The sequence below is a fragment of the Vulpes vulpes genome, chromosome 6 (assembly GCF_048418805.1).
Source record: "Vulpes vulpes isolate BD-2025 chromosome 6, VulVul3, whole genome shotgun sequence".
Lineage (NCBI taxonomy): Eukaryota > Metazoa > Chordata > Mammalia > Carnivora > Canidae > Vulpes > Vulpes vulpes.
The window spans coordinates 102,051,294-102,062,359 of record NC_132785.1 but is presented as its reverse complement, the minus strand read 5'-3'; the positions used below and the strand labels follow the sequence as shown (position 1 = coordinate 102,062,359).

General features: G+C 43.9%; 2 protein-coding genes across 18 annotated transcripts in view; one reads left to right on the top strand and one right to left on the bottom strand.

The window, feature by feature from the left end:
• The first annotated feature begins 356 nt into the window (after positions 1–356).
• Positions 357–9,499, top strand: PIGH (phosphatidylinositol glycan anchor biosynthesis class H). Of its 2 annotated transcripts, none has more exons than XM_026008449.2 (4): positions 357–631; positions 5,587–5,796; positions 6,519–6,599; positions 7,941–9,499. In XM_026008449.2, the coding sequence occupies exons 1-4, from the start codon at positions 452–454 to the stop codon at positions 8,031–8,033; spliced, it is 564 nt and encodes a 187-aa protein (XP_025864234.1). In that variant the 5' UTR covers positions 357–451; the 3' UTR covers positions 8,034–9,499. The 2 variants fall into 2 exon arrangements, with proteins under 2 accessions (XP_025864234.1, XP_025864233.1); XM_026008448.2 differs by having other exon boundaries at positions 367–631; positions 6,516–6,599.
• PLEKHH1 (pleckstrin homology, MyTH4 and FERM domain containing H1) overlaps positions 8,605–11,066 on the bottom strand; it is a 49,678-nt gene continuing 47,216 nt past the window's right edge. For all 16 annotated transcript variants that reach the window (XM_072761787.1, XM_072761788.1, XM_072761795.1 and 13 more), the window contains one exon: positions 8,605–10,786. In XM_072761787.1, coding sequence (XP_072617888.1) covers positions 10,625–10,786 — 162 coding nt within the window. In that variant the 3' untranslated portion in view covers positions 8,605–10,624. The remainder of the gene's footprint in view (positions 10,787–11,066) is intronic.

The window sequence follows — 11,066 nt, the reverse complement described above, 5'->3', positions numbered from 1 at the left end:
TGGAGGCTCCTTGAAGGCACGAGTCGTCAATACGGGCGGGCCAGCCCTGTATCTTCAGCAACTACCTGGCGCAGGAATGAAATGAGTAAGTGACTGTAACGAGTGTGTATCTGCGGACTGTCTCCCGGCCTAGACCTAGAAATCGTCTGCCAAGCGAGAGCGCGTGAACAGGCCGGCTGCGTTGGCCTCCCGCGAGTCTCTGGAGTGGCCACGACGGCCGCAGAACCCCTGCGGGGCCGGGAAGCGCGAAACCCGAGCCCGGCGGAGCCCCGCCGCAGCTCTGGGCGCGGACTGCGGCTGCGCGGAGCGTGAGGCGGGGGCGGGGCCTGCGGGGGCGGGGGCGGGGCCTGCGCCGCTCTCCGGAAGTGGGTTGGAGCTGCTGAGAGGGCGCCGGCGGGCGAGAGGGCGCGACAGGGGCGAGAGGGCGGCGGCGGGAGGGGGCCCGCCGACCATGGAGGACGAGCGGAGCTTCTCGGATATCTGCGGCGGCCGCCTGGCCCTGCAGCGCCGCTACTACTCCCCGTCCTGCCGGGAGTTCTGCCTCAGCTGCCCCCGGCTCTCGCTGCGCTCGCTCACCGCTGTCACCTGCGCCGTGTGGCTGGCGGCCTACGGACTCTTCACCCTCTGCGAGGTAAAGGCCGCTGGGCCCCTCCCCGCAGTGGGAGTCGGGGGCGGCGTTCCGAAGGGGCTTTGGCGTCACCGGGTCGGGCCTTCCGGTCGGTGTAGGGTCGGAGGGCGGGAACTGGCTGGCTCTGCTGCCACCTGTTTTCTTGACGTTTAGTGACGTTTTGACACCTGTGCTCTGTGCCTCATGTGGGCGTCCATTTAGACCTTGCGCGATAGCCTCAGATTCTAACTTCCAGGTGACCTACGTGGCACGTGCTCACAGGAATTCAGTTCCAGGGGTTCGGAGAACTGTTAAGTGGATCGACCTCATCGGTGGTTCCGAATCTTCAGAGGAGTCGCTGCCAACAGAACCTTTTCTATAGTCTTAAGGAGAAACCGTCTTTGCCTCCACAACACGAGCTTCATCAGTTCTAACCTGTTTTTCAAGGCAGTCTACCCCCCCCACCCCCCCCTACCCCCCTCCCCCGCCCCCCCCCCCCCCCCCCCCCCCCCCCGCCAACTCTACCCCTTCCCCAACTTCAAGTGCTTTCAACTGAATTAAGTTTTGGTGATGCGTTGTTTCTGGGCTCGCCGTTCGGACTCATTCCTTTTTTTTTTATTTATTTTTTTATTTTTTTTTATTTTATGATAGTCACAGAGAGAGAGAGAGAGGCAGAGACATAGGCAGAGGGAGAAGCAGGCTCCATGCACCGGGAGCCTGATGTGGGATTCGATCCTGGGTCTCCAGGATCGCGCCCTGGGCCAAAGGCAGGCGCCAAACCGCTGCGCCACCCAGGGATCCCCGGACTCATTCCTATTTTCTGAGCCTCAGCTTTAACATGTTTAAAAGGGAATTGCTGCCTGCCATGCCAGCTTCACAGTATTGAAGGTCACATGTAGTAGCTTTGTGGCAGCCCTCAAATAAAAGGAGTCACCCTAAATGCTTTTCAAGATGAATTTTTTAAAAGACTTTATTTATTCATGAGAGACACACAGAGACAGAGAGAGAGGCAGAGACACAGGCAGAGGGAGAAGGAGGCTCCATGCAGGGAGACGGACGTGGGACTCGATTCCGGGTCGCCAGGATCACACCCTGGGCTGAAGGCAGCGCTAAACCGCTGAGCCACCTGGGCTGCCCCAAGATGAATTTAGTTTCAGATGTAGTGTCCTGAACTGAATATATTATTCTAGGAGTGATCTGAACAGGTCGAGGGCTTTTTCTATGTTTTGGGTCTTGTTTCCATTAATGCATTCATTGGCTCTTTTACCATCAATATATGGTAATTTGGCATAGATATGTGCAGAATTAAGACTGCCCTAAGTTATGCCAAACTGTATCTAGAAGTTTGTTCAAAAGCCAGTTAATATGGTTAAACTGCCAGGACAGTCCTTCTCCCCCGTCGAAAAAGATTTAATTTATAATGTAGTTGAATTTTAATACTAGCCTGAGTTCTGGCCGTGTTGTCATGTGAGGAGGAGGAGCGAACAGATTATTATATGTCCACGAACTGCCAGCTGCTTTCCTGAATGTCTCATTTTAACCTTAGAAGAAAGCCAAGGCTTAGAGTAATAATTTAACCAAGGTCACAAAGCTAGTAAATGGCATACTTGGGCTTCAAACTCAGGACTGACTCTGAAACCCTTTCTTTTCCACTATACTGTCTCCTCCTTGGAGAGGGCTTACTTAGGTAAAATTTTTAAATAGAAGTTTGTTTTTATGCCAGCTCCTTTTTGTACCCTCTTATCCTGGCTCAACGGTTTAGCGCTGCCTTCAGCCCATGGCTTAATCCTGGAGACCCGGATGGAGTCCCACATCCGGCTGGCTCCCTGCATGGAGACTGCTTCTCCCTCGGCCTGTGCCTGTGTCTCTGCTTCTCTCTGTGTGTCTCTCATAAATAAATAAATACATACATACATACATACATACATACATAAAATCTCAAAAAAAAAAAAAAAAACAACCTCCACTATATTTCTTAAGGGGTCTGTGTATCAGAGTTTATCTTTGTGTTCAAAACTATTTGTCAGAGTAATGACTCTCAGGAGGGAGAAGAAATGAAGGAATTCACAGAAACATGTGGCTTAATTTCAGCCCAAATAAATATTGTTAGAATTTCAGACAGAAAAATGAAGTATAAAGAATGTAGGTAGTAATGAAGTTTTGGGCAAGGATTACCTTATTAAAAAGCTGATAGGGATTAAATCCCCTCACATTTTTTGTACTTCATCCCGTCTTTCCTGCTGGTTTTGAATTCACAATTCTACTAAAAGTGTAGGTTATTACCTGATTTATTGCAATCTGGAATGCTTTACCCACTTCCTTTTCTCAACTAAGCATATCTATCAATAACCACCAGCTCTTATGTACCAGTGAAATTCTTCTTCATTGGAAGTCTTCATGGGATATCCTGTGTGCTTTGAGGTCTCTTTCTTGCTTTCTCTCATTCTGTTTTAATACTTAGGCACTAATAGTTCCATAGTAGTCTCCAAAAATTTTAATTTTTGTATTAATTTTGCCTCTAATACACCTGTAAGGGCTGGGGCTGAATTTTCTCTCTATTCTTCCATGTTTATTCAGTTCAGACTATGAACCAGACACTATACTAGATACTAGGCATTTAATTAACTTAAAGTAGACATTTTTGGATCATCAGAGACCTAGCACATAGATTTTTCCATTCTCCATTCATTAATCAATAAGTAATTACCGAGTACAGAGGTCAGCAAACTTTAAAAGGCCAAATAGTAAATATTTTGGGCTTTATAGGTCTCTCACAGTCCTGTTTCTTTTTCTTTTTTTAACAACTCTTTTAGAAGTGTGAAAACGGATGCCTGGGTGGCTCAGTCAGTTGGGCATTTGCTTTTGGCTCAGGTCATGATCCTGGATTCCCAGGATCAAGCCTTGTGTCAGGCTCCCTGCTCATTGGGGAGTCTGCTTCTCCTCCCTCTGCACCACTTCCCCTGCTTGTGTTCTCTCTCTCTCTCTTGCTCTCTTTCTTTCTCTCAAATAAATAAAATCTTTTTTTTTTTTTTTTAAAGTGTAAAACCCATTCTTAGCTCAGGGTCGACCAGACAAAACAGATCACAGGCTCAAATAGAGTCCTGATCCAACACTTACTGTATGTTACATAGAATGAAGTAGAAAAGTATTTTCAAAGAAAACCAGAGGCAGTTGGTAGTTTAAAACAGTAAAAACAGATTAAAAAAAAAAAAAGATTTTACTTATTTATTTATTCATGAGAGACACATAGAGGCAGAGACATAGGTGGAGGGAGAAGTAGGCTCCTTGTGGTGAGCCTGATGCAGGACTTGATCCCAGGACCCCAGGATCATGCCCTGAGTCGGAGGCAGATGCTCAATCACTGAGCCACCCAGACGTCTCAGTAAAAACAGATTTTATTCAGGAAATACTGCAGTAGGAGAAAAGAGACCTCACTGCAGAATTGGGCTCAATTCTGAATATAGCACGGACAAGTTGGAATTCATAGCCAAGGAGCACAGTGGGGATCAGTGGATGGAAAATGACTAAAAGAAAACATCAGGGGTAAAGGGAGATTCTGGCTAACTTGACATGATTCTTGCTAAAGGCAGGCCAGGGTGATCAGATGCCAAGGGTTCTCTCTAAACGGACTTAGTAGGATTCTTGGCACAACTTGTTGGGCCATGCAGGCCCAATAAGGATGGACACCAAGGTTGAGGGTTTAGAAGAGCTTGATTAGAGTAAGGTCAAAGAGGACATCTTGTCAGTAATAAAGAATAAGATACCTCCTGCCCGCAAGAAATGACAGTCGTAAATTACTGAATCTATTTTGTTTCTAGGTCATCAATGATTTTTTTTTTCCTCTGTGTCATCCTTCTAAATAATAGCTTTTTGGAGGAGAAAAAAAATGGCACACAGAAAGAACATACATCAAAAGAAAAACACAACTTCAGAAATGTTAAAAGATTGTAAATCTTATAATCAAAAGAATAAATACCATTTTTTGAGTCCTTAAAATGTAAGTTAATTATTTTGGCTACTCAGCCTTAATACATCAGTTAGTCACAACCCAAAATAACTAAAAGAGCACTAAATGACATGATCTTTATTATTTAACAAAAGTCAGGAGGTGGTAGGGCTCGAAAGGGTGTAAGAGACTCAGTTGATTTTGATTATTTTCATGTTACTGCTGGTGTACTCTAATTGTCCTCAGCCTGGCTTTCTACTTGGTCTGGCAGAGGAGTCGTAGTTCTATAGTAGTTCCAGGCATCAAAACCTCAAGAGGATCTAGGATCTCTTTCTTCCTAGATCTCTTTTTAAATTTTTTTTTTTTTTAGGCAGAGGGAGAAGCAGGCTCCATGCACCGGGAGCCCGACGTGGGATTCGATCCCAGGTCTCCAGGATCACGCCCTGGGCCAAAGGCAGGCGCTAAACCGCTGCGCCACCCAGGGATTCCCCTAGATCTCTTTTTAAGATGCACTTCATTTTCCAGAAGCTCCTCCAGGAGACCCTCAAACTCATTGACCAGAGTTGTATCATGTAATCATTTCTAAACTAGTCATTGGCAGGAGTGGGAACCAATCATGATTCATTCCGAGTTTTATTAGCAAGAGTGGCTGTTGAGTACCATCTGCTACATTGTGCTAAGCATTTTATTATTGTACTGTCTGATTTTGCACTGTATATTCTGCTGTTGGAGCAGGAGAGGAAAAGGTCTGAGTCATCATGAAAGACCTCTGAGAGTGGTGTGATGATAGATACTATTTTGGTGATTAAAGTTCTCCTGTCCATTTGTTTGGATGCTTTCATTATGCTTTCATAGCACTACAGAGTTGAAATAAAAGTGATTTCCTCTTCCATGCATGTTCTTCCCATCTTGTCAACTCATAGTAGAACACAAGCTTTTTTCCGCATTGCCTAGAGTAGACTGGTTAAACAGCGGAGATCTGTGCGGAGGACCACCTGGTAATCTTACTGCCTTTGTCTGGCTCTCTCTTCAGAACAGCATGATCCTCTCTGCTGCCATCTTCATCACCCTCTTAGGCCTGCTTGGTTATCTCCATTTTGTCAAGATTGATCAGGAGACATTATTAATCATTGATTCCCTTGGCATCCAGATGACTTCATCCTATGCCTCAGGCAAAGAAAGCACTACCTTCATAGAGATGAGCAAGGTGAAGGATGTGGTTATCAATGAGGCTATTTACATGGTAAGTAGTTAAGTAGTAAGTATTACAGGTTTCTCCAGAAGAGGTAGCCCAGTGGCCTTTGCCTGGATCTAAACAGAGTCTAAACAGACTTGATGTCTGTTCACAGAATTAAACTTGAAGACTCTGTTCCAGTATTGTAATGTTTCCTTTTTGGCTAGCATGTCTATAGGCCATGAAAATGAAACTTGTATTGGAAAAATAGATTCCTGTATTTTTATAGAGATATAGCAGGATTTCACAGATAGTAAGTCAGCATTTCAACTTTATTTTTTAGCCCAGCTTCAAAATCATCTCGTGGTGGTGGTTGTTGCTGCTGACATTTTGTCGTTTTTTTGCATTTAAAGAATTCTCACTTCAAAAGCAATCAGGTGTTCTACTACTTGATAGTTAGAGATAACCAATGGTTAGAGATCGCCATTTACTTTTTTTTTTTTTTTTTTAAGATTTTATTTACTTATTCATAGAGACACACAGAGAAAGAGAGGCAGAGGCAGAGACACAGGCAGAGGGAGAAGCAGGCTCCACGCAGGGAACCTGACGTGGGACTCCATCCCAGGTCTCCAGGATCACACCCCGGGCTGCAGGCGGTGCCAAACCGCTGTGCCACTGGGGCTGCCCGAGATAACCATTTATTAAAAGGTCTTTAGCCTTCCCTTGAAGAAAAAGAAAACAAAACGAGTCTCACTTAGATCTCTGCTATTTGGTTTATTTTCTTACAGCAGAAGGTGATTTACTACCTCTGCATTTTATTGAAGGATCCAGTGGAACCACATGGGATATCCCAAGTAGTACCGGTCTTCCAGGTGAGCATAGAACACTTGTCTAGAGCTTCTTCTCCAGAAAACCCGGTACCTTTCCCCATTCTTTGTATATCTACTGCTACTTATGTTCAATAGGAATGTAAACTCCTGTTGTTAAGCGTATTTGAGGACACCTGACAGCTATTTTTATTGAGAGTTTTGGATTTTAGTTATTTCAAGTTTCTTTCTGAAGCAAATACAGGCTTTCAGAAATATTATAAATTTATACAGATTTTAAAGAAAAAATAAATAGCAGTTTCTGCCTATAAGTTACCATTCATCTGCTTTGTTAGTCTGCCAATACAGGGTTTTACATAAATGTCACTGATCTACACATGCAGTTATACCCGATTTATGTCTTGTTTTTTAAATCTAATATACATATTTTCATGCATCTTCAGAGGCCATTATACTATTTTAAATAGTTCTATTATCATGTTGAGTTTATTTAGCCACTCTACTGCTAGCTTTTAAAATCATCTCCAGGTTAGTTTTTGTCTCGCTCTTACAAAAAATACACAGACACAACTATAAGTATATATTTATGTAAATAGTTAACTCTGCCTTACTGCCCTTCCTTTTCTCACAAAGGATTTAAGGCCGCTAAGCTAAAATTCCTTTGCATTATAGTTCAAAGTTATTTTAGTAAAGCTTATGAACAGTGTAATAGATTTTTACAGTTTGAGATTTGGCTCCAGAGATTAGACAACTTTACTGTACTTTTGGGAATTTGTACTTGTTTTTCTACAGTCTTGGCTAACCGTGGGTTTAGTTCTTTGTTTCCTTTAGTTTGTAGGTAAAGGAATCTAAAGTTATTGAACTGCTCTTTAAATGACAAACATTTTTCATGTTTCTTTGAATTATCTATTCCTGTTTCCTCTTGTTTTAAACTATCCATCTCCTTTATTAGTCAAGTAGAATCTAGATATTGATTATGCATTTATAATAACTTACATATTTTGGGTAACAAACTTTTATTAAATATGTTTTCCACATATTTTTTTCCCCATTCGGTGACTTTTCTTTTAATTTTGGTTGTATCACATTTCATTGTACAAAATACCTTTCAATATTTACATATTAAATTGCACTTCTCGTCCTTGAGGATGGTTTCACAGCTTGTGACATTTACGAGGTAGTCTGTCCTTGTTATTCCTCTTGCTTTCTTAGCCAGTAAGGTGCTGTTTGGCCTGAACTTCTGCCTCTTCGAGCTCACACCTGAGCCATTTAGACCCCCTGATGTGGTGAGACTGAGGTTACCCATAGAGGCAGCACCATTAAGTGCTCTCTTATGTTCTCTTCTGCTCTCTTATCCTGACTGCATTTCTTGCCTTTGGAATTCAGAGTGCCAAGCCCCGCCTGGACTGCTTGATTGAAGTGTACAGGAGCTGCCAGGAGATCCTGGCGCACCAGAAAGCCACACCAGCAAGTCCTTGAGTCCCAGCATTTCAGAGGCCAGTATTATCTTCCATGGGAGATGACTCCTAAGCCATAGTGGCTGGTTTATTTTCTGTATTCTAAACCATCAGGCAGACACAGTCCTAGGAACCAGTATGGATGCAGTGGATCTCAGAGCCATATAGCAGGTGCCTGGAAACCTAACTCATTGTGTGATGTTGAGCAAAGTATTTATGTATATTTTAGCGATCTCTTTGTAAGGTTTCGCCTACTTTATCAATTGAGGGAAGATCTTAAGAAACGATATGTCAAAAGTAATGTTGACAAAGAGCACTTTGTGAAATTCCTCAGCATGTTCAGGTTTACTTTTTTGTAGAGATTTGTGGAGCAAGACAATGGGAAACTGACATCAGATCTCTTACGAGACATGATTTCCAACTGCACGGACTCCTGTATAAAAGTCAACCCCTTCACGTACCAGTGAGTAGGAAGACATGTCCTACAAAAGACTAGCCTCTGTCCACCTAGCTCCTGTGTTCTGTACAGGGTGAATTTATGACAACTCTTGTAATAAACCGATCTCTTTCCAAAACACACAATAATTGCCTGGTTCACACACAGCTGGTTTTTATTGACAACATGAACATGGCATTTCAGTCATGGGTGTCAGGCACATTAATACTCTACTGTTACTCAGCATTGTCTGTGGTTTCAAAAACTTATTTTGCCAAGAGGGGTGACACCAAAGGCCAGACAGATATTCAACTTTGGTTTCCAGACATGTTAGAGGAGGATAAACACACAAACAGTAGAAGCTTTTGATTATAAGGCAGTTTTCTTCTGTGTAAAACTAATAAACTGTGGGAGGACCCCTGAGGGGCCAGGAGGGAGCGAGGCAGGGTGGGGGAAGTAGCCTGAGCTCAAGTTCATTGTGAACACAGCTCCGTTCTTGCTTGTTTTGGCTGTGGGATCCTAATTTTTTTTAACTCCCAAGTCGATATTATTCTCATGGCCATAGAGACACTCAGGACATTAGAAAACTAGAGTTGTAATTGCTGCCTTTTCCATCATCCCAGGAGGAGTTATTTGGAGCCTATGGTACATGTGATGTTTGACTTGTTTGAGGTAGAAATGTCTCTGCTAGATCCCAAGGGCCCGGGCAGCAATAGAAATGGGAGATGGCTATAAAATTTCCAGCCTCGCAAAGCCAAGGTCATTTAAAAGAGGCATTCTCATGTGCTGTTTTTTTTTTTTTTTTTTTAATTATGCTTGTCAGTTTAAAGAGTGAGGGAAGGGAAGCCTATAGCAGCTGAGGTGTTCAGATAAACTAGTTCCAGCCTTGAAGTTTTTGCAGTGTGCAACACACATACATACACACATTGTTGAAGTCAGAGGCTTGGTTCTTGAATGCTACTGCTAAACCCATACAGTTTTCAGCACTTTATTGAATGCTAAGACTGCCTTAGAGCTTTGAAATAAAACTCAGTTTCTCCAATGCCAGAAAATCAGAGTATGAATGAACTCTTTCGTCTTTTTGTTTTCTGTTAGAGGAGGGTAGAGACAAAGTTCATCCCCTCTGCATTCAATACAAGGTCTCAGTTGGGGATGGGGGGTTATAGTTGTATCACCTGGATATTCTTAGAGTAGGACAGAGATCTCCTATGTGCCTTCTGCCCTCTGACTAATTCCCAGCAGAAGTTTGCCAGAAGTCTTGAGGAACAAATCCAGGCCCTGGATTCTGTTTCTGACTCATCTTTGGCGGCCTCACAAAGCAGCAAAAAAACAGTGCATTTGCTTGGTCTTTCAAAGAGCAAGGAAACAAGTGATGACCACCCCATCCTACAGTAGGAAGCACAGCCTTCACTGAGCCCTGTCCAGTCACTAAAATGAGACAGGGAGAAGTCAGGTTAGACTTACCCCCTGCCCTTGCTTGTACCCAGTTGGGCTGACAGTCCAGTGTGAGGGAGAACAGCTTCAGTCTCAGCAGGAATAGTGCCTTTTCCTTGTCCTGCAAAGATAGGAGCTGCTGCTCCAGAGGGGGACTGCAAATGCCTACTCATTTGCAGTGGGGAAGGAAAACATGAGTCTCTTCCTTTTTCTCCAGCCCTACCGATACCTTTCCCACCTGGGAATGGAAGTCCAGTTTTAGTGAGTTCTAGGCTTTTGTCACAGTTCAGATGAATTGGAAATTTTAGTCCTATCTTGTTCAGGGATGTTGGGAAAACTTCAAGTATAAATCCCCACGTAAGGACCATATACAGTATAAAAGATACCAGCCTTCCCAAGAGTATCAGTGCAGAAAGCCTTGACTTACAGCACTGATGCCCTCAGTAACCAGTAACAGTGGACCTTCCCAGTCTGTGTCTAGAATCGGGCAGCATCCAGAGCTCAGCATTCTTGTGAAAAAAAGTGGTTTCTATACCAGGTCTGGATTTTTGAAAGTTGGGCCCTGAAACATAAGGCACCTAGAGAGTAAAGGCTTCGTGGACACTGAAATACACATTTCATAGAACAAACAGGGTTGGGTTGGGGGAGGGCTGTCAGGCCCATCACAGTAGTATCATACCCCAGGATACAGATCGCTAACCCCAGAGGTACCAGGTGGTTGGCAGGGAAAGGGGTAGAAGTTTTCACAGCAGCGTTGGCCCTCTGGCAGCACATGGGACAGAAGCAAAGAACTGCTGTCCGTCCAGTTCCCATAGCTGGTGGGCAGCAGGTGGGTTAGGGTGGGTGTTCACAGTTGTGGAGCAATGGTTCATGTAGCTGGCCATGATGAAGGTAGCCTCTGCAATCTTAAGACAACAGAAACAAAGGAACTGAACTGGCCTTGGCTTGAATCCTGGCTTTCTCACATACTAGCTGCTATACGGGGTACATAACCTTCCCGGGCTTCAGTTTCTTAAAGTATCTGGGAGAAAATGTCCAAAGGGAATCATTTCTATGAGGCTCAAAGGCCCAGTGAAATGGGTGCCTGTTGGTCTGCAGCACCACTGACACACAGTACCCTCCTGAGAACAGGAGGGGTGATACTCGGCTCTGCTGGTCTCCAAGTCAGGGAAGTGGGTGTCCCTG

Bases quoted from the DNA above. Each gene is read 5' to 3' on its own strand.
- PIGH (XM_026008448.2), top strand. From the start codon at position 452: ATGGAGGACGAGCGGAGCTTCTCGGATATCTGCGGCGGCCGCCTGGCC. The intron at 5,797-6,515 runs GTAAGTAGTTAA...ATTTTCTTACAG, and splicing joins TCAATGAGGCTATTTACATG to CAGAAGGTGATTTACTACCT. The intron at 6,600-7,940 runs GTGAGCATAGAA...TTTGGAATTCAG, and splicing joins AAGTAGTACCGGTCTTCCAG to AGTGCCAAGCCCCGCCTGGA.